The sequence below is a fragment of the Oncorhynchus kisutch genome, linkage group LG5, assembly GCF_002021735.2.
Source record: "Oncorhynchus kisutch isolate 150728-3 linkage group LG5, Okis_V2, whole genome shotgun sequence".
NCBI lineage: Eukaryota > Metazoa > Chordata > Actinopteri > Salmoniformes > Salmonidae > Oncorhynchus > Oncorhynchus kisutch.
In genome coordinates this window covers 10607609-10630231 of record NC_034178.2, presented here as the reverse complement: position 1 = coordinate 10630231, position 22623 = coordinate 10607609, and the positions used below count along the sequence as shown (strand labels likewise).

At 42.9% G+C, this 22623-nt stretch overlaps 1 protein-coding gene across 2 annotated transcripts in view; it reads left to right on the top strand.

Moving 5' to 3' along the window:
* The first annotated feature begins 97 nt into the window (after positions 1-97).
* LOC109878169 (secretory phospholipase A2 receptor) overlaps positions 98-22623 on the top strand; it is a 34292-nt gene continuing 11766 nt past the window's right edge. For both annotated transcript variants that reach the window (XR_004209945.1, XM_031824389.1), the window contains exons 1-17: positions 98-405; positions 1884-2255; positions 7498-7671; positions 7824-7988; positions 8260-8373; positions 8677-8823; positions 15193-15387; positions 15749-15906; positions 16018-16128; positions 17921-18033; positions 18163-18335; positions 19248-19456; positions 19720-19865; positions 20091-20311; positions 20795-20830; positions 21000-21160; positions 22448-22512. Coding sequence is in view for 1 of the 2 variants with exons in the window: in XM_031824389.1 (XP_031680249.1) it covers positions 276-405; positions 1884-2255; positions 7498-7671; positions 7824-7988; positions 8260-8373; positions 8677-8823; positions 15193-15387; positions 15749-15906; positions 16018-16128; positions 17921-18033; positions 18163-18335; positions 19248-19456; positions 19720-19865; positions 20091-20311; positions 20795-20830; positions 21000-21160; positions 22448-22512 (2690 nt within the window). In the remaining variant the exon portion in view is untranslated. The remainder of the gene's footprint in view (positions 406-1883; positions 2256-7497; positions 7672-7823; positions 7989-8259; positions 8374-8676; positions 8824-15192; positions 15388-15748; positions 15907-16017; positions 16129-17920; positions 18034-18162; positions 18336-19247; positions 19457-19719; positions 19866-20090; positions 20312-20794; positions 20831-20999; positions 21161-22447; positions 22513-22623) is intronic.

Sequence of the window (22623 nt, the reverse complement as noted above, 5' to 3'; positions counted from 1 at the left end):
TTTTGATTTATTATCGACCAGTGTAAATGATGTAAGCCTATTGTTGAGTATTATTTGAAATAGACTATCGGTGTTCTTCTAAAACGTGTGTAAAAACCATAAAATCCGACCCCCGCCCCAAAAAATTGTCTGGAAGAAATTTAGGCTATGCTTCCTTTACTACCCCGCAGAGACCTTGGGCCGTGACGTCGCGATTAACCAAACTTTCGGAAAGTTATCCAGGAGGAAAACAACCACGGAACTGTTTCCTTTTTATTCCGCAACTTGTCGTCGAAATGAGAATATATTTATCACGCTGTACAGAATCTCTCTTGTTAATCTGTGCAATAGTGTTTGTGAATAACTGCGACTGTGCGATTGAAGACGATGTGGTGTTGGAGAAGAAAGATCTTTCCGAACTCTACAGTAAGTTCAGCTCAGGCTGCATCGAACATCAACATGAGTCCACTAGTAACCTACTATCCAGGTTTTATTTTATATAATTAGAAATGATAGGTCAGTCATGCAAGTCAGGACAAGGAAGTCTACAATAAGAAAAACTGGATTGTTTCCCTGTGTATGTAAGTGTGGTATACTGTATACAAGACAAGATATTTGCATAGGCTTCTGTAGGCTACAGCGCTGCGCCGCTGGATGCATGGCGAGATGCTTTGTATTATCCTCGGTTTCGATTATGGACAAATACAATAAACAATATAGGACAAGATAGTTAAATTGTTGTGTAATCTGGACTGGAAGTACTGCAAAATGGTTTCGTAATAAGAACACGTTGTCCATATTATGCATGATCAATTAATGAATGGACTCATCATGTGACCAACAGGCTTCTGAATCAGATTGGAAAGGTCAGAAAGAATAAAACGTCAACATTGATGCTGTTATGGGTAGAGGGACGGACAGATTCGGGTCAGGTAAATGTAACCATGGATAGACTCTTTGCACAGTATAGCAACTATAGGCTCTAGAGTGTAGATTTCCCTGGTGTAAACAGGAAATAGCTCAAATTGGGTCATGAAATTATGCACACAAAAAAGGAATGACAGGAGGACACACACATATTTTAATTTGATTTTAATTGAACCTTTATTTAACTAGGCACACAAACATACACACAGAGAGAGAGAGAGAAACAGGCTCAGACATGTTGTTTGATTGGGCCCAGGGAGTAGGTCTGTCCGATGACCTAAACTCTAGTCTCCAGTCTCATTGAATTTGAAATGTTTATTGGATATGACAATCTAGGCTAGTAGTAATGTTGTTATTGTAATGTTATTATGCAAATGACTAATAATACATTTGATCAGCCTGTAAACATTCACACTTGTTTCAGACATCTGTATAGGAGAATGACAAGGATGGGCTCTGAACAATAAACCGTTCGGAACAGTTTCGGCCGTTCGTGCACACAAAACATTTTCTAGAGGCAAGCCGAAGTTTGGAGCCGAAGTCTACACCCCTTCGTCGGTGAATGGGCAGCAGTAGGGATTCTTCAATAAAGTGTTTGTTGCCATTCAACAATAGATTACTCGTATTCGTGCCATTTCTTTACTTGAGAAATACTGCACCAAACAGCTTAGTTGGATTTAAAATCGTGCAACTAAGATTTCGGCAAAAACGTCAAAATTAACGACAGATATCTGGACTGTTTTGAGGAAGTGTATGCTGGCTACGGCTTCTCAAGCAAAGGTCTTTTAAGAGAGTATGCAAGCACACTCGTTCGGTCCAGCAGAACCAAAGCATACAGAAGCCTTAAAACAGGTCCTTTTAGTGCACAAACACCAATATTAGTGTCGTAGAGAGAGCATAGTAGAGTTTTCAGTAGAATATGCTATTATTCTTCACCACTACCCTACATTTCCACCCATCAATCCCTCTATTCCCAGACAAGGGTCTGTTCATCATGGAGAGTACCCAGTTGAAGCGCTGCATCTCCTCTAACCTGGTCCTGGAGAGCTGTGAGAGGCCCACCCGCCGTATGCTGTGGAAGTGGGTGTCTCGCCACCGCCTCTTCAATCTGGGTAGCAGCCTCTGTCTGGGCCTGAACATCAGTGACTCCACCCAGCCCCTGGGCACCTTCGAGTGTGACTCACCCCTCCGGACCCTGTGGTGGAGGTGCAATGGGAATACGTTGTACGGGGCGTCCCAGCTGAAGCTGTCCGTGGCTGGACGCCTGGTGGTGGTCAAGAGGGCCAGTTATCATCAGTGGAGGAGGTACTCTACACCGGGGGAGGGGCCATGTGCCTATCCTTATGAGGGTAAGTAGTCAACATTAGTGATGCGCGGGTCAACTGTTTTGTTCACCTGCACCCGTCCGCAATTGCTAACAACCCATTCGTAACCACCCGACCCTAACCCGCAATATAGAAAATGCGCTGTACAGTCAGAGAAGGTGGAACGATTTTTTGGACGGACCTTTTTAGATAGGCATATGTTACTGCTTATAATTTCCTTACATTTTGGTAGACTATTTGTCAGTCAATGAACTTGTCTGTAGTTAGATACATGCAGCTACTCTTGGTCATTACTTGTTGCCCTAGAAGACTAAATAAACCCTTGCTCATCAGAATAATGTCATACATTTATAGAATAAATGCTTCAATGTAGTTGACATCGATAAAGTTTGTTTTCTCTGTTCTCTTTCGTTCCTGCTTCTCTTGCACGGCAAAGACATTTAGGGACCGGGGAGAAAATGCAATTTGCAGAATTTCAAAATTAAATCAGTTTTAAGAAAATTTAAAGCTGTTAAAATGACCCAACATGTTTTTGATAAGATTTCAGTTAGTTTTGGATGCATATTCTATGTGGTTGAAATACTATCAGCTTTTATTATGCTGAAAAAGATAGCACCTTTACAGACGGTTCCTAACCACGCATTCATTCTCTCAAGATGCTGAATAAAGTAAATCATATTTCTCCACTCCTGTTTACATTTGGTGGTAGGGCTGAGAATTGCCAGGGACTTCACAATACGCTATTATCAAATCAAATCAAATTTTACTTGGCACCTGCGCCAAATACAACAGGTGTACCGGTAGACGTTACCGTGAAATGCTTACTTACAAGCCCTTAACTAACAATGCAGTTAAAGAAATAGAGTTATGAAAATATTTACTAAATAAACTAAAGTAAACAATTTGATAAAAAGTAACAATAAAATAACAACAACAAGGCTATATACAGGGGGTGCCGCTACCGAGTCAATGCACAGGTTAGTCGAGGTAATTTGTACATGCAGCTAGGGGTAAAGTGACTATGCATAGATAATAAACAGGGAGTAGCAGCAGTGTAAAAACAAAGGGGGGGAGGGGGTGTAAATAGTCAGGGTGGCCATCTGATTAATTGTTCAGCAGTCTTATGGCTTGAGGGTAGAAGCTGTTAATGAGCCTTTTAGACCTAGAATTGGCGCTCTGGTACCGCTTGCTGTGCGGTAACAGAGAGAACAGTCTATGGGTGACTGGAGTCTTTGAATTTTTTGGGGGCCTTCCTCTGACCCTGCCTAGTATATAGGTCCTGGATGGCAGGAAATTTGGCCCCAGTCATGTACTAGGCTGTACGCACTACACTCTATAGCGCCTTACGCTCAGATGCCGAGCAGTTGCCATACCAGGCGGTGATGCAACCGGTCAGGATGCTCTCGATGGTGCAGCTGTAGAATTATTTGAGGATCTGGGGATCCATGCCAAATCTTTTCAGTCTCCCGAGGGGGAAAAGGTGTTGTCATGCCCTCTTCACGATTGTCTTGGTGTGTTTGGACCATAATAGTTTGTTGGTGATGTGGACACCAAGGAACTTGAAACTCTCGACCCGCTCCACTACAGCCATGTTAATGTTAATGGGGGGCCTGTTTCGGTCCTCCATTTCCTGTAGTCCACGATCAGCTCCTTTGTCTTGCTCACATTGAGGGAGAGGTTGTTGTCCTGGCACCACACTGCCAGGTCTCTGACCTCCTCGATACATAATTGCCGATACGACATGTATTGCGATTCTCACAGTTCTATATGTATTACGAGTCAATACTGTGATTTTATTGCAATTCAATGTAAAAAAATGTATATTGCTTACGATACGATATATCTTCAAAAATAGTATCCCGATATGTAACTGTATGGATTCTTTTCCCCCAATCACTATTGGTGTATCTTTTTACTGCAATAAATAATAGATTTAGCAGAAGTTCATATTGTTAGGCTATATGAGAAGTTCTACACCTACAGTCAGTGTGCAGAGTTCAGTTTTATTTTTATTAAAAAAAAATGGACAGCCTTGTTTTAATCCTCTTGACAGTATAAAACGTTTAAAAAAAATCATTATCATATTGTACACATATTGTACACTTATCATAATTAGGTTTTAGTCCAGAGAGTACAGTAATGTTATCTTTAATGAGACATTGCAGGGATCTAGCTTGTCGACTTAACATAAAACTTGAGTCATCGGCATACATGGACACCTTTGTTTTTAAGCCTTGGATTTCTAATGTTGTTATTGGATCTGATTTGAATAGCATTTAGATGGCCATAACGAATCGATATGGTGACAGCGGACACCCTTGTTTAACTTCTCTTGACAAAGTAGCTGTTATTTACTATTTTACACCTGGGGTTGCTATACATTATTTTTCCCCATTTTATAAGAGAATTACCAAAATTGAAAAAATCCAGACATTTATAAATAAAATCCAGTCTTACTTTATCAAATGCCTTTTCAAAATCCGCTATATATACCATTCCTGGCTTCTTATATGTTTCATGATGTTCTATTATTTCTAGTAGTTGTCGTATATTATCTCCAATGTATCGTCCATGTAAAAAACCTGTCCGATAAGGATGAACAATACCTGGTAAAACCCTTTTAATTCTGAGTGCTATGCATTTTGCTAGTATTTTTGCATCACAACATTGAAATGTAAGGGGCCTCCAGTTTTTTAGATAGACTGGGTCTTAATATTTCCAATCTGGGTCTTGTTTTAAAAGTAGAGAAATCAGACCTTCCTGCTGAGTACCTACAGACTACCAGTTCTATAGGAGTAGTTAAAACAATATAACAATGGAGCTTTTATTATATCAAAAAATACTTGATATACCTCTACCGGTATGCCATCAAGCTCTGGGGTTTTTCCAGACTGAAAGGATTTAATAGCCTCAAAAAGTTATTCCTCTGTAATTTGGCCTTCACACTGATCTTTCTGTACATTTGTTAATTTTCCATGTTTTATATTATTTGTAAAGAATTCCTTTCCGTAATCTTCATTCAGTGGGAGAGGATGAGACGGGAAAGAGAACATCTGCCTAAAATAATTAGTTTCCTTTTTTAAAAATATCATTTGGAGAATCATAGATGACTCCGTCTTCAGTAACGAGTTTCTGCCAATTATTTTTGTTAGCATTCCTGTATTGGAGATTCAGGAAGAATTTTGTGCATTTTTCTCCATATTCCATCCAGTTTGCTTTATTTTTGTAATAGATTACATTAGATTGTTCTTGAATAAGTTCCTCAAGTTCTTTTTGTTTAACCTCTTAACTGATTTTCTATCTCTGTAGTATCATTTTTATTGCTATCTACCTGTACTATTAGTTCATGGTCTTGTTTCTTTAGCCAGAAACTGCTTTTTTAATATGGATGAATATTGAATTGAATGACCCCTGATGGTACATTTAAAGGTATCCCAAACAATAAGGGGATTTGCTGAACCTATATTATACTGGACAAATTCAGTTATAAATAATATTGTCTTAGTTAAAAATAAGTTGTCCTCCAGTAAACTTTGATAAAATTTCCAATATCCCCGTCCACGTGGAAAATCAATAAGAGTTATGGGAATGCCAATTAGATGATGATCCTATCGCATTCTGTCTCCTATTAAAACTTTTTCAACCTTTGATGCAAGAGAGAAAGAGACAGGAAAGTATATATATATATATATATATCTCACTAGGTCGGGTTTTTTTAGTCTCCAAATATCCACTATTTCTAATGTGTCCATAATATTTGTTATTTCCTTAAGCGCATGGTGATGATAGTTTGTAGAGTGATTACATTTATGGTCCATTGAGGTACTTAACACTGTGTTATAGTGTCCTACCATAATGATGAGATAATTTGTTACCTGTAAGTTCAACTTCATCTAAGGATGTAGAGTGAGTTTCCTGTAAACAGTATATGTTATATTCCTTTCCCTTTAGCCATGTAAAGACTGATCTTCTTTTTTATGTAATCTGCCAAACCGCTACAATTATATCTAGCTATACTTATTTCACCCCTTACCATAACTAGATACTATTCTCAGGCTAAATTGACCATAATTAGTGCTTGTAAAGTTACTGCCATCTGAGGTATTATGAAGGTCAAAACTAGAGCTTTCAAATGTCTGATATTTAGAATTCAAGAAATAGGTTCTAGCAATATTTTTTTTATTCCCTTGCCTGTTTGCCTGTGAGCCAATGCCACAGATGTTAGGAAATTGAGACAAGTTATGTGTGTAACAAATCTGAGTAGGTTGATGTGTATGATATTGGATAGGATATAATGAGAGTGTATATGATGTCTGTACAAGAGTAAGACTATAATGTGTGATGTCCAAATAAATAATAACTCTGCCAATTTGCATGTTTGAGTGTCTATGTGTGTAACCTGTAGTGCGTATAGCCTTAATATTCATAATTGTAATCCATATCGTAGTTCATATTATTAGGCTATATGAGAAGTTCAGATGTAGTGAGGGGTTCAGATGACCTGCTATCACATTTAACCCATCTGAACAGTACAGTTACCTTGACGAGCCATTTTGAAGTCCCCGTCTTGTGACTCAAAATTTGTGTAGAGCCTCACCATCATCATAACATAGCCAGCACTGCTGTAATACTGTTTTATCACTTCACCAAAACTTCCCCAAAACATTAGACTACTGTTCTGGCCCTCCCTTCTAGTTCATTTGAACTCTCCATTTGGCAGATTTTTTCTTACTGAATTAAGCTCCGACGTTGTTCCAAAAAGCATTTGGCAATTGGTGTGTATTTGGCGCCCTACGGTTAGGCCCTAATGTTTAGGCTTAGGCTAGCCTACGCACTAACGCGAGACAAAACAAATACAAGAAAATCCTCATTGTAGCCTATACATATGAATTGCATAAGAAGGATACAGTTCTGGATTTTAAATGCATTGTTTTCTCTTTATTCAGCCGCCCGCCATCCACCCGTCCTTCATCCACACAATATTTCATGACACTAAACCCACGCGCCCTGCGGATATAACCGCGGAGGGCTGCGGGTTATGAGTCAACCCGCGCACCACTAGCATACCTAGTATATTATAGTAGTGACATGCACTGACTGTCCTCTTTCTACAAAGACAGTTTCATTGAGACACAGTTGTTTTGATATTAATGCAGCCGTGCAAATGCCAATCATCACTTACATAAGAAAACGAACAGACTGGCTCACTATATGACTGTGAAAATGAGCCCAAAGAAGGGGGTAATGACCATTTTTTTCTCTGTAGAGATCCACACACTGTTGGGTAATGCCCACGGCATGCCTTGTGCCCTCCCGTTCAAATACAACAACAAGTGGTACTCGGAGTGCACGGCAGAGGGGCGCGAGGACCACCATCGCTGGTGTGCCACCACCAGTCGATACGACCAGGATGAGAAATGGGGCTTCTGTCCCAGTCAAGGTGATGCACACTCATACACATATATACACACACACACACACACACACACACACACACACACAACAGTATTGTTGTACAGTGTGGGTTTGATCAAATTTCTTTGAAACAAAACAACCATGATAATATTCAAATGTCTTTGTCTCTGCCTTCAGAGTTGAGCTGCGATACGTTCTGGGACTCGAACCAGGAGAGCCGTGCGTGTTACCAGTTCAACCTGTACACCATCCTGACGTGGAGCCAGGCCGACTCCTCCTGCCTGGCCCAGGGAGGAAGTCTACTCAGCATCACTGACCTCACTGAACAGATGTACATCAGAGGTATGACAACTCGTCTCTTGAACTATTTTACCACTATATTTAATAGTTCTATTTCAAAATGTAAAACTTTAATTCAACTTTTAGTCAGGAAAGGAGACAAGGTGGGTGGTTTGGTCTGAGCTACACATACTGTATAAACTCTATAAACGATAAACTCTTGGGTGAGGTATTATGCCTTAAAACGGACTTGTGTTCATAGTTTTCCTTATTCAGGACAAGATGTATTGCCCAGAGTTAGTGGTGTTCATGTGTTTGGTTCTGTGTCTTTCAGAGCGGTTGGCTGACGTGGGGGTGATGGTGTGGATTGGACTGAACCATCTGAGTGAGAGAACAGGGTGGCAGTGGTCTGATGGAGCTCCTCTGTCCTTAGTCAACTTCACCTCAGGTAAGAGAGTTTTTTCTGCTCTCCAACCTTTTCACTCCCACACCAAGGCCCAGATTCCTCCTTTACGATGTGAATGAACAGCATTGGCATTAGTGATAATATGTAATATCTTCATGTAGTCCTCTGAAGTGGAGTTTCTGGCCATTTTGCTCAAACCGGTCCAGTCAAATGGATCTCAGCGGTGTGAATCAAGAAGTTCCTGCTGTAGCAGTGGTGGGAGCCAGAAATGTGTGTTTGAAACTAGTCCAACGTTCCTCCCTTTCTACCTGTAACTCCCCCGTTACCTGTGTTGGTCTCTCCCAGGCCTATCATCCAGCCCTCTGCAGGACAACAGGCAGTGTGGAGTGTATAACTCTGGGGGGCACCAGTGGCAGAGTCTGTCCTGTGAGTCTGCTCTACCCTACATCTGTAAGAAGACCCCCAATGACACCAGGAGAGCTGAGCCTCTTGGTAAGACGACAATGGTCCTATATGTTTCATATTGTGGCCCTAACCTGATCCCCTATCTGTTTGTGCAAAACAGTGTTTGTCATGACAATGAGTGACAGAGAGTTGGCGTGATAGCACAAACAGACTGGCGCTCAGTTTATTGTTGCCTTAGTCCTCAGCCATTGTACTACAAGAAATTATTCATTTATTTTTTATATATTTTTTATTTCACCGTTATTTAACCAGGTAGGCAAGTTGAGAACAAGTTCTCATTTACAATTGCAACCTGGCCAAGATAAAGCAAAGCAGTTCGACACATACAACGACACAGAGTTACACATGGAGTAAAACAAACATACAGTCAATAATACAGTATAAACAAGTCTAAATACGATGTGAGCAAATGAGGTGAGATAAGGGAGGTAAAGGCAAAAAAGGCCATGGTGGCAAAGTAAATACAATATAGCAAGTAAAACACTGGAATGGTAGATTTGCAATGGAAGAATGTGCAAAGTAGAAATAAAAATAATGAGGAAAATAAATAAATAAATTAAATACAGTAGGGATAGAGGTAGTTGTTTGGTCTAAATTATAGGTGGACTATGTACAGGTGCAGTAATCTGTGAGCTGCTCTGACAGTTGGTACTTAAAGCTAGTGAGGGAGATAAGTGTTTCCAGTTTCAGAGATTTTTGTAGTTCGTTCCAGTCATTGGCAGCAGAGAACTGGAAGGAGAGGCAGACAAAGAAAGAATTGGTTTTGGGGGTGACTAGAGAGATATACCTGCTGGAGCGTGTGCTACAGGTGGGAGATGCTATGGTGACCAGCGAGCTGAGATAAGGGGGGACTTTACCTAGCAGGGTCTTGTAGATGACATGGAGCCAGTGGGTTTGGCGACGAGTATGAAGCGAGGGCCAGCCAACGAGAGCGTACAGGTCGCAATGGTGGGTAGTATATGGGGCTTTGGTGACAAAACGGATTGCACTGTGATAGACTGCATCCAATTTGTTGAGTAGGGTATTGGAGGCTATTTTGTAAATGACATCGCCAAAGTCGAGGATTGGTAGGATGGTCAGTTTTACAAGGGTATGTTTGGCAGCATGAGTGAAGGATGCTTTGTTGCGAAATAGGAAGCCAATTCTAGATTTAACTTTGGATTGGAGATGTTTGAAAAGGGTCTGGAAGGAGAGTTTACAGTCTAACCAGACACCTAAGTATTTGTAGTTGTCCACGTATTCTAAGTCAGAGCCGTCCAGAGTAGTGATGTTGGACAGGCGGGTAGGTGCAGGTAGCGATCGGTTGAAGAGCATGCATTTAGTTTTACTTGTATTTCAGAGCAATTGGAGGCCACGGAAGGAGAGTTGTATGGCATTGAAGCTTGCCTGGAGGGTTGTTAACACAGTGTCCAAAGAAGGGCCAGAAGTATACAGAATGGTGTCGTCTGCGTAGAGGTGGATCAGAGACTCACCAGCAGCAAGAGCGACCTCATTGATGTATACAGAGAAGAGAGTCGGTCCAAGAATTGAACCCTGTGGCACCCCCATAGAGACTGCCAGAGGTCCGGACAGCAGACCCTCCGATTTGACACACTGAACTCTATCAGAGAAGTAGTTGGTGAACCAGGCGAGGCAATCATTTGAGAAACCAAGGCTGTCGAGTCTGCCGATGAGGATGTGGTGATTGACAGAGTCGAAAGCCTTGGCCAGATCAATGAATACGGCTGCACAGTAATGTTTCTTATCGATGGCGGTTAAGATATCATTTAGGACCTTGAGCGTGGCTGAGGTGCACCCATGACCAGCTCTGAAACCAGATTGCATAGCAGAGAAGGTATGGTGAGATTCGAAATGGTCGGTAATCTGTTTGTTGACTTGGCTTTCGAAGACCTTAGAAAGGCATGGTAGGATAGATATAGGTCTGTAGCAGTTTGGGTCAAGAGTGTCCCCCCCTTTGAAGACGGGGATGACCGCAGCTGCTTTCCAATCTTTGGGAATCTCAGACGACACGAAAGAGAGGTTGAACAGGCTAATAATAGGGGTGGCAACAATTTCGGCAGATAATTTTAGAAACAAATGGTCCAGATTGTCTAGCCCGGCTGATTTGTAGGGGTCCAGATTTTGCAGCTCATTCAGAACATCAGCTGAACGGATTTGGGAGAAGGAGAAATGGGGAAGGCTTGGGCGAGTTGCTGTGGGGGGTGCAGTGCTGTTGACCGGGGTAGGAGTAGCCAGGTGGAAAGCATGGCCAGCCGTAGAAAAATGCTTATTGAAATTCTCAATTATGGTGGATTTATCAGTGGTGACAGTGTTTCCTATCTTCAGTGCAGTGGGCAGCTGGGAGGAGGTGTTCTTATTCTCCATGGATTTTACAGTGTCCCAGAACTTTTTTGAGTTAGTGTTGCAGGAAGCAAATTTCAGCTTGAAAAAGCTAGCCTTGGCTTTTCTAACTGCCTGTGTATAATAGTTTCTAGCTTCCCTGAACAGCTGCATATCATGGGGGCTGTTCGATGCTAATGCAGAACGCCATAGGATGTTTTTGTGTTGGTTAAGGGCAGTCAGGTCTGGGGAGAACCATAATCATAATCTGCACTGTAACGGAAAACGGTAAATTATATGGTAATTTGGGGTATTTTCAACAGTAAAATACTCTGAAATGTTTTACTGCAGCATACTGTAAATGATGGTGCATTGTGTGAAAATGTTGTGGGCGGGTCATAGAATTGCTGTATTTCAAATGGTACTGTAATTCCAACCCACAGAATACAGTATCGTACCTAAGCTTTGGAGCGCCAAAAACCTTTTGACCACTAGTGGGTGCATGGTATTGTTGTTTCTGGCTAATTAACATATTTTGAGGCGTTCCTTGTAATAGGCTATATTTGTTGCACCTGGAAGTGAGAATGTTGTAGCAGTTTAACTCCTATGTGGTTATAGTGCCCCACAGTAGGGGACAGATACAGTAGGGGACAGATTGGAGTGGCAGCAAGTCTTCAACCTTGTTTTGTTGGTCTGTTTTGTTGGTCTGTTTTGTTGGTCTGTTTTGCACTGTCGTCGCTGCCAGTTTGGAAGCCTTTGTCAAGGCCTCTAGAAGTGTAAGTGATATAAACCACCAAATATTAATCCATATACTGTAATGCGTAAACACTTTACTTAGCAGTCAACCTGCTTGCTAATGTAAAATACTGTGAAATAGAAACCCCTCCCCTTAATGAATTTCATGAATTCATCCATTCATTAATTCATCCATTCATTAGTTCATTACGATTGCAGTAGCATTCACTTTATTTTTTACAGTATAATACAGTATATGTTAAGGTATTGTACCGTGTGTTATTACACAGTACTTGCTTTGATACCGTATTTATATTACAGTAGGTGTACTGTTATATGAAGTACAAAATTTGACTTGCCACCGAGCTGCCTGTAAGGTACTGTCAGATTCACAGTAAACCCTTTACATTGTGGTTTATAGGCAGTGATTACATGTAGAGGCTGATAAAAAGGTCCATCTGGCTCTAGGGCCTAGGGAATTATTATTTTGCGTCCCAAATAGCACCCTATTCCCTATATAGTGTACTACTTTCGACCAGGGCTCATAGGCTTCTGGTTAAAGTAGAGCATTATGTAGGCAATAGGGTGCTATTTGGGAGTTATGCACAGAGTTTGGTTGTGTTTGGTACTTGAATCAGCTGTCTCTGTCTGGCTCAAGAGGGCTTGATGAGCAATCCCATTTGTCATGTTCTTATACACAGTCTCCAACTAGTACTTGTTAACAGTTCTGAACAGCCCTTTCTAATAGGTCAAACTGCATAACCATGAGCAACGTTTGGCTGTTTGTTTTGGTTGATACGGATGACTCAACTGTTTCTGTCTGGCTCGAGAGCCGTCTGGTGAACTATCCACCTGTAATGTTCCAAAACAATGTTCTCTCCAACATGAACTGTTGAATGGTACTGAAAAAACCTTCTCTAACAGGTCAGCATTTGGGCACAGCTTGGTTGTTTTTTCCTGATAGTGTTCTTGTTATTTATACCAGTTCTTGTAGAAGTCTTGTTATTTATTCCAGTTCTAGTAGTAGTCTTGTTATTTATTCCAGTTCTAGTAGAAGTCTTGTTATTTATTCCAGTTCTTGTGGAAGTCTTGTTATTTATTCCAGTTCTAGTAGTAGTCTTGTTATTTATTCCAGTTCTTGTAGAAGTCTTGTTATTTATTCCAGTGACAGTAGTAGTCTGGTTATTTATTCCAGTTCTTGTAGAAGTCTTGTTATTTATTCCTGTTCTAGTAGTAGTCTTGTTATTTATTCCAGTTCTAGTAGTAGTCTTGTTATTTATTCCAGTGACAGTAGTAGTCTTGTTATTTATTCCAGTGACAGTAGTAGTCTTGTTATTTATTCCAGTTCTAGTAGAAGTCTTGTTATTTATTCCAGTTCTAGTAGTAGTCTTGTTATTTATTCCAGTTCTTGTAGAAGTCTTGTTATTTATTCCAGTTCTAGTAGTAGTCTTGTTATTTATTCCAGTTCTTGTAGAAGTCTTGTTATTTATTCCAGTGACAGTAGTAGTCTTGTTATTTATTCCAGTTCTTGTAGAAGTCTTGTTATTTATTCCAGTGACAGTAGTAGTCTTGTTATTTATTCCAGTTCTACTAGAAGTCTTGTTATTTATACCAGTTCTTGTAGAAGTCTTGTTATTTATTCCAGTTCTAGTAGTAGTCTTGTTATTTATTCCAGTTCTTGTAGAAGTCTTGTTATTTATTCCGGTTCTGGTAGTAGTCTTGTTATTTATTCCAGTTCTTGTAGAAGTCTTGTTATTTATTCCGGTGACAGTAGTAGTCTTGTTATTTATTCCAGTTCTTGTAGAAGTCTTGTTATTTATTCCAGTTCTAGTAGTAGTCTTGTTATTTATTCCAGTTCTAGTAGTAGTCTTGTTATTTATTCCTGTGACAGTAGTAGTCTTGTTATTTATTCCAGTTCTTGTAGAAGTCTTGTTATTTATTCCGGTTCTAGTAGTAGTCTTGTTATTTATTCCAGTTCTTGTAGAAGTCTTGTTATTTATTCCGGTGACAGTAGTAGTCTTGTTATTTATTCCAGTTCTTGTAGAAGTCTTGTTATTTATTCCAGTTCTAGTAGTAGTCTTGTTATTTATTCCAGTTCTAGTAGTAGTCTTGTTATTTATTCCAGTGACAGTAGTAGTCTTGTTATTTATTCCAGTGACAGTAGTAGTCTTGTTATTTATTCCAGTTCTAGTAGAAGTCTTGTTATTTATTCCAGTTCTAGTAGTAGTCTTGTTATTTATTCCAGTTCTTGTAGAAGTCTTGTTATTTATTCCAGTTCTAGTAGTAGTCTTGTTATTTATTCCAGTTCTTGTAGAAGTCTTGTTATTTATTCCAGTGACAGTAGTAGTCTTGTTATTTATTCCAGTTCTTGTAGAAGTCTTGTTATTTATTCCAGTGACAGTAGTAGTCTTGTTATTTATTCCAGTTCTAGTAGTAGTCTTGTTATTTATTCCAGTGACAGTAGTAGTCTTGTTATTTATTCCAGTGACAGTAGTAGTCTTGTTATTTATTCCAGTGACAGTAGTAGTCTTGTTATTTATTCCAGTTCTAGTAGAAGTCTTGTTATTTATTCCAGTTCTTGTAGAAGTCTTGTTATTTATTCCAGTTCTAGTAGTAGTCTTGTTATTTATTCCAGTTCTTGTAGAAGTCTTGTTATTTATTCCAGTGACAGTATAAGTTCTGAGGCACTCCAGTGTGTGATGTCGTTTGAATGATTCTACGAATGGAATGGGAGAGGAGCTTCAGCTAGCAGCTCAACAGCTGGGTTCCACCTGGAACATGAACTCTTGACCTCGGCTTCTTCCACTCTAGGCTATAACAGGGCTATAACAGAAAACACATGTTGTGTACGGTTCAGTAGGCATGGCACTGGAAATGTTTTAAAATGGAGAATGTGTGTTCTTATTTGACAAGTTCAAGTAGTACACCTCCATTTTTAGAATGTTTCCACCTAGGAACGAACTTCCATTTACAGCCTTCTTTCATTTATAATTCTCCAGAGTGATGAACGACACTTGGAAGAGAGGCAATGGGAGATGACTTGTTTGTGTGTATGCATTGATATGTAGGCTACGTGTGCCTTTTTAAAAAATGCATGTAGTTCTGTCTTTTCGCTGTTCTTGTCTATTGATGTTCTGTATTATGTCATTCTGTATTATGTTTCATGTTTTGCGTGGACCCCAGGAAGAGTAGCTGCCTCTTTTGCAACAGCTAATGGGGATCCTAATAAAATACCAAATTTCTCTCTTTACCCCTGAGTCTTAGAATGACAGGTGCCTATGTTTTTGTACTGAATTGAACCGTTACCTCTCGTCTCCTTTCCTCTCCGTCACCCGCCCCCAGATAACTGGCTGTACTACCGCACGGTGTGTTCCGAGGGCTGGCTGGCCCACAACCGTTACTGCTACAAAGCCCTGGCAGAGGCTGAGGCAGGGAGCTGGGAGGAATCCTCCACTGCCTGTAACTCCGTAGGGGCCAACCTCACCAGTCTACACTCTCTATCTGAGGTAGAGCTGCTGCTGGGCCTGCTGGCTAACGGTGAGTCTGGATCTGGGGTTCTATAGTCTAGTATGGATGTTAGTTACTTTATGTGGTGTTCTATGTTCTGGGAAAGTGTGGACATCATAAAGGATCACGGGAGTTTTAGCGATGAGACAAGATGGTAACTACTAACAATTGGATACCACGAAATTGGGGAGAAAAGGGTGTAAAAAATATATATATACACACATACACAACATACTTAGTTGATTTGTCAACATTTCAAAAACAACTACCGGAAAGACAATTGTCTTGGCGACGCCAATTGTGCGTCGCCCAACGGACGCACAATCGCGGCTGGCTGGTGGCACAGACCACTGCATGTGTGTATATTTACGTGTTTATGTGTGTACTGTAGTCTCAGGGTCTGGCTCAGAGGTGTGGATCGGCCTGATAAAGAAGCTATCGTCTTCAGCTGTAGAGTGGTCAGACGGCTCCCCAGTCGACCTCACTCTCTGGCACGTGCATCATCCTACCCATAGCAACAGTCAGCTCTGTGCCAAGACTGGCGTGAAGGTAAGGGCAACTGAATCCTTTTTACCGATGACTACAGTCTGTGGTGGGTTCATCGTCTTTATTTGAATGAATATAGTAAATGACTCAAATGTGTGTGTGTGTTCGTCCTAGGAGGGGAACTGGCTGTTGGCACCATGTGATGAGAAGCTCCCTGCAGTGTGTAGGAGAGCAGGACTTCTGCCCCTACACCCCACTGGAGCAGGGGACGAGGGCTGTCCTGAGGTAGGCACACACACACACGCGCACACGCAACCGGACACGACCGGGAGGTCCGTGGGGTGACGCACAATTGGCCTAGCATCGTCCGGGTTAGGGAGGGTTTGGCCAGTAGGGATATGCAGCTTGCGGCTTGGTTGGGTTGTGTATCGGAGGACGCATGACTTTCGACCTTCGTCTCTGCCGAGCTCGTACGGGAGTTGTAGCGATGAGACAAGATAGTAGCTACTAACAATTGGATACCACGAAATTGGGGAGAAAAAGGGGGTAAAATTTCTTTTTTGAAAGAAACCCTACAACATATCATCGCTGCATAAGTCCTAGCCCTGAGCAGAAGAATGCTATAGCTGCCATATCCATGGAAGGTGAAACTGAAATTCAACATAGCGCTCTTATCAATCTTAACTCAACTGTTTCCAGAATAACTTATTTCATGGCACCATGCATTGTTGATTCCATACATCCTTTGTCAGACAGAGGTTCTGTGGAGTGGAAACTGCTAACATTGAGCAGTGTGGTCAGAATAGTGCCGTTCTACATATCCAGGCATGCAGTGAAAGATCCTGGTTGGGTTCAGATCCCGGGTTAGGGCGAGTCTGCTCTGCATTCAGTACAATGAGCTGATTCATCAGCTAGATGACTTATTGTCTGACTGTCATGTGGAGCTGTGACCTCTGTTTACGAGGACATGAGCAGATTGACTCATAAAGGCTGTTTCACTGCTCACCATGTCTTAAAACGGACAGGAAATCGCCCTGGAGGAGCAGTATCAATGGACACTGAAAAAATGTGGAACGTCACAGAATAAATACTTTTTTTCATGGACTGTATTTGGTTGTTTTCAGGCCATGTTGTATAATTCACACAATCACCCGACCCTGTGTTGATTGACAACGGCCTCAGTTGGAAAGGGATTTGACAACATACAGAGAGAATCTCCTTCATCGCGGAGGAACTGGTGTACATTCCTTCCTCGCGCACGTGTCGGCAAGTGTTGGGGAGGTGGGAGTGAAATGTAGGACACTTGTCAAAACACCACTACTTCCTGTCCCTAAGACACTTCCCAAAGCCCCCTCCCCAAGCCCCCTCCAGTCCTAACAGATGGCCCCAGTCATAGCCCTAACCCCCCACCGCCCCGTTCCCCTGACCCCTGACCCCAATCCTCCACGTGTGTTTGCTTGTATTAGCCACTGCCATCTACTGCTAATTCCAAACTATGCGGCTCTTACTGCCAGAATGTTTGGAGTGTAACACAATCCAGTCAGCTTGGCCGGCTCCCCTGAGCCTCTCCTGTTGCTATTTGTGTCCACCGGCCCAAACTCTTTTCAGGTGTCTGTGTGGACTAATGTGTGAGCCTGGCTCCCACCTCTAGTCCATCTCCTCCAGTATATTCAGCGCATTGTCTTGGCTGTCCTCCCTCTTGCATGGTGTCTGCAGTAGTAGAAATATTCACCCATATAATGTTTATTTTTTATTTTGATTCATTTAATCTAACTGACATACAGATGTAGGACCTTAATTTGATCACTTGTTTTGTCCCTTCAAATTTACCTGCACTACAGGAAATGCAAACTTGTAGTATATTCGAGGTTACGAAAGGCTTTTGAAGTTTGTAATTTCCACTTTAATTTCAGACTTTACTTGCCTTAACAAAAAAAATGGATCAACCCCTACAAACAATGTCTATTGGTTATAATCCACATAATAATCCAAATTTCCTGCTGCTGTGCGGGATTATTTTCCTACTGTAGCAAACTGGCTCAAATTAGTATCCTACATCTGTATGTCTTCCCCACAGGATTGGAAGCGGAAGGGCCACTCTTGCTACATGGTGACGAGCCACGAGCAGAGCTATGAAGACGCCGTCAAGGGTTACTACTGCAAGGCTCCTCTGGTCACAGTGGAAAACAGGTCTGATTTCTGACTCAGACTTCTCATCTTAATCATTTCTTACACACTGCACCTCAAATGGGAACTCCCATATTTCATAGTGACAAGAATACATTGTTATGAATGATTGTTGATTTCTCTCCCTGGCAGGTTTGAGCAGGCCTTTCTGAACAGCCTGGTAAATGAGATGGGAACCAACGGTAGTGTATATTACTGGACGGCCCTACAGGACCAGGGTAGCCAAGGAGAGTACAGCTGGCTGGGGGGACACAACGGATCCACCCTACCCCTGCTCTATACAAACTGGAACAGGCATCAGCCAGGTAGGGATGGGAGACGTGGTGGCGTGGGCGTGAGCAGAGAAACAAATCTGACCTTGGATTAGTGGACAGAGACAAACTTCAACCTACTCTGTGTCAATCAACAGTCTCCCTGGTAAACACTACTGTTTTGTCGTAGTGGATCGAGGGATATATGAGAACTATGATGTTCCCTCTATTCACACTCCTCTGTTAACAGTCTTCCTTCTCTTCCCCGCTGTCATGTTGTCTCGATCACACAGACCAGACAGACAGAAAGACAGACAGACAGAAAGACAGACTTAGTTGTGGGTTAGTTTAGCCCCAGGTGGACGTGTCTACTGTCCTTCATTCACTTCACTTCACTTCACACCGCGGCCTAGTCCCAAATGGCACCCTATTCCCTATGTAGTGCTCTACTCTAGTAGTGCACTGTGAATAGAGTGCCGTTTGGGATGCTACCTCTGATTAATGAGTTGAAGTGTAATTTAGGTTTGACAATCTCAGCTTCCTTCAGTCAGTGTGAGAGCATCATTAATCATGCTGTTGCTATGGTGAAATGACAGGACGACTTTGAAGTAGAATTCCCATCATTTAGTTAATTAAAAACTGTGGTGGTAACACTCTAACCAATGCATGCTTAGATTGGCATTGTGGATCTGTTTCTCACAGCTCAGTCCCTTTATTTCTCTCTCTCTCTTCCCCCTCTCTCTCTCTCTTCCCCCTCTCTCTCTCTCTCTCTCTCTCTCTCTCTCTCTCTCTCTCTCTCTCTCTCTCTCTCTCTCTCTCTCTCTCTCTCTCTCTCTCTCCCCTCTCTCTCCCCCCCTCTCCCCCCCCCCCCTCTCTCTCTCTCTCTCTCTCTTCCCTCTCTCTCTGTCTCTCTCTATCCCTCCCCACCCCCCCTCTCTCCCTCTCCCTCTCTCCTCCCCTCTCTAGTCAGTGCAGGTGGCTGTGTGGCTATGACAGGCGGCCAGGCCTTGGGTCACTGGGAAGTGAAGGACTGCAAATCCCAGAAGGCCTTGTCAGTTTGTAAACAGAGCATCCGTGGTTACCAGGAGGTCCTGTTCCCCACAGTCCATATTGACGCTTACGCCCCCTGTCCTCCAGGTTGGGAATCACACTCCGACCTGCTCCACTGTTACAAGGTCATCTGCCTTTCCTTCTCTTCTCCCCTCTCCATTCTATCTCTTCTCCTATTTCTATTTTCCTCAATTTCTCGTGTCTTCCTCAGTTATGAACTTGTTGCGAAAAGCAATACTTATGCTACCACTGTGAGGGAGTATGACAAGATCACTGGAATTCTCGAAATTATAGAGGTTGCCCCATTAGCTGTCACTTGAAAACCAACACCGATAAGGAGATGCTGTAGTCTAGGCGACGGAGTGTCATTGTTGACTGTGGTCCTCAGGCGTTCCACAGTGAGAAGGTCCTGATGAAGCGGTCGTGGGAAGACGCTGACTTCTTCTGCCAGGCTCTAGGAGCTCAGCTGGCCAGCTTCCACCACTACAAGCAGCAGGTCTTCGTCAAAGGACTCCTCCACTCCATGTTTGATGGGTTAGTTAGTGTCACAACCTACAGCCCTGTTTTCACCTTTTTATAATACTGTGTTGTCTGAGGGAATCAAGAACACACATTTTATTCAGGAAATACCTGTACCTTTTTCTAGTTTTACCTGTGATTATAGATTACTCCTATCCATTCATTCATTCTCTCTCTCTCTCTCTCTCTCTCTCTCTCTCTCTCTCTCTCTCTCTCTCTCTCTCTCTCTCTCTCTTTCAGAACAGAGGGTCGTTGGTTCTGGGTGGGCTTGAATAAGAGAGACCCCCAGTCAGCAGGATCTTGGGAGTGGTCTGACGGCACCCCCGTGGTGTCCTCCTTCATAGAGGATAAGAACGAGGAGGATGACAGACGTAGCTGTGCCGTGTACAGCGACCTGACCAACGCCCTCCTGCCACAGCCCTGCGACACCAAGCACGAGTGGATCTGCAAGGTTCCCAGAGGTAATCATTATTTTCATAACTAATGGATTGGATTGGTGTAAAGCCTTTCTGCCTACAGTACATCTCTTACAGGAAAAAAACACATGAATTTCACATGAACACGTGACGTGTTTCAAAAAACCCATTTTCATGTGATCTCATGTGAAGTCAATGTGACAACATGTACAGTTCATGTGAATCCATGTGGTTTTTCTGTAAGGGATCGTAAGGGGGGAAACTCACCTCTTCCACCATCAACGGCACTGTATATACAGTAAAGAGAAATGGGGATTCCTGGTCATTTGTACAAGTGAATGCATTCAACAGAAATGTTTCCTCCGCATTTAACCCAAATTGAACCTTTATTTAACTCGGCAAGTCAGAGAGGTGTGGGGCTGCCTTAATCGTGTATGGAGCGTTTGAAATCTCAAAGTTGCTTATTGATTTATCCTTATAGATTTGAAAGGTTTATCACTAAGAATGTCTGTCTTATTTGTCTCGTAGGCATGGAGCTGAACAAACCCTACTGGTATAATGACCGTAAGTAAATGTATTTGTTTTGATGTATTTTGTTATATTTTACATTTTTGACGTATTTTATTGAGTTGTTATTCATTTATTTTTATGCTTATTTGTGCTATCAATTGCAGTTGTAACTCTGAGAAGGGACTGTGTGATTGGGACTGTGTAACCTTCCTCCGTCCTGTAGAGAACGAGCCCTGGGTGTTCTACAGAGGAGCAGAGTATCTGCTGGCCAAGCAGCCCTTTCCCTGGGAGGGTGTTAACCTGGCCTGTATGATGATGGGCACCCACTTGCTGTCTGTCCACTCTAAAGAGGAGCTCCGATTCATCAGAGAGCGCATGGGGAAGGTCTGTACACACACACACACACACACGGGCTGACACACACGCTAACGCACACAGTAAGACACACGTTCCGACAGTCACACTCACGGGCCGACACAAGTGAACACACACTAACCGACACATTCACACGCGAACGCCCTCATTCCCACATGTGCCCTCACTCACTCTCTCGTTCGCACATTTGTGCCCTCGCATACAGGAACAAAATAAAGGGCCTTGTTTCACTACAGCTCAGCGTCTCGGATCAGACTGAAGGGCCCTCTGATGGAGAGGCTTTTGAAGGCTGTAAAAAGGACAGAGCTGTGGATAAAACAGCAGAGGCTGGGGCCAAGGCCAAAGAGAGGGGTTGAATGAGGCCAAGGCTGAGGAGAGGGGTTGAATGAGGCCAAGGCCAAAGAGAGGGGTTGAATGAGGCCAAGGCCAAAGAGAGGGGTTGAATGAGGCCAAGGCTGAGGAGAGGGGTTGAATGAGGCCAAGGCCAAAGAGAGGGGTTGAATGAGGCCAAGGCCAAAGAGAGGGGTTGAATGAGACCAAGGTCAAAGAGAGGGGCTGAATGAGGCCAAGGCTGAGGAGAGGGGTTGAATGAGGCCATGGCTGAGGAGAGGGGTTGAATGAGGCCAAGGCCAAATAGAGGGGTTGAATGAGGCCAAGGCTGAGGAGAGGGGTTGAATGAGGCCAAGGCTGAGGAGAGGGGTTGAATGAGGCCATGGCTGAGGAGAGGGGTTGAATGAGGCCAAGGCTAAGGAGAGGGGTTGAATGAGGCCAAGGCTGAGGAGAGGGGTTGAATGAGGCCAAGGCCAAATAGAGGGGTTGAATGAGGCCAAGGCTGAGAGAGGGGTTGAATGAGGCCAAGGCTGAGGAGAGGGGTTGAATGAGGCCATGGCTGAGGAGAGGGGTTGAATGAGGCCAAGGCTAAGGAGAGGGGTTGAATGAGGCCAAGGCTGAGGAGAGGGGTTGAATGAGGCCAAGGCTGAGGAGAGGGGTGAATGAGGCCAAGGCTGAGGAGAGGGGCTGAATGAGGCCAAGGCTGAGGAGAGGGGCTGAATGAGGCCAAGGCTGAGGAGAGAGCCTGAATGAGGCCACGGCTGAGGAGAGGGGCTGAATGAGGCCAAGGCTGAGGAGAGGGGCTGAATGAGACCAAGACTGAGGAGAGGGGCTGAATGAGCTCTCGTGGCGTGAAAGAGGCTGAATGGCTGACCCTTCACTGGAGCGAGGTCAGAATGCAGGAGGACGGTAGTAGGCCTTGGATGAGTGAGCTAAGCATTCCTTTTCTTCTCTTGGTTCTCTCAGCTCTCTCTGGGGTCGACTGACTGGTGGATAGGGCTGTCCACAGACCTCGTGAGGGAAGAGTTCAGGTAAGTGTTTTATTTGTTTGTTTGTTGAATGATGTATTTTATTATGCTGTTATGCTGTTTCTTTAATGTCGAGGGGGTGTAATAGGTGTGTGTGTGTGTGTGCGTGCGTGC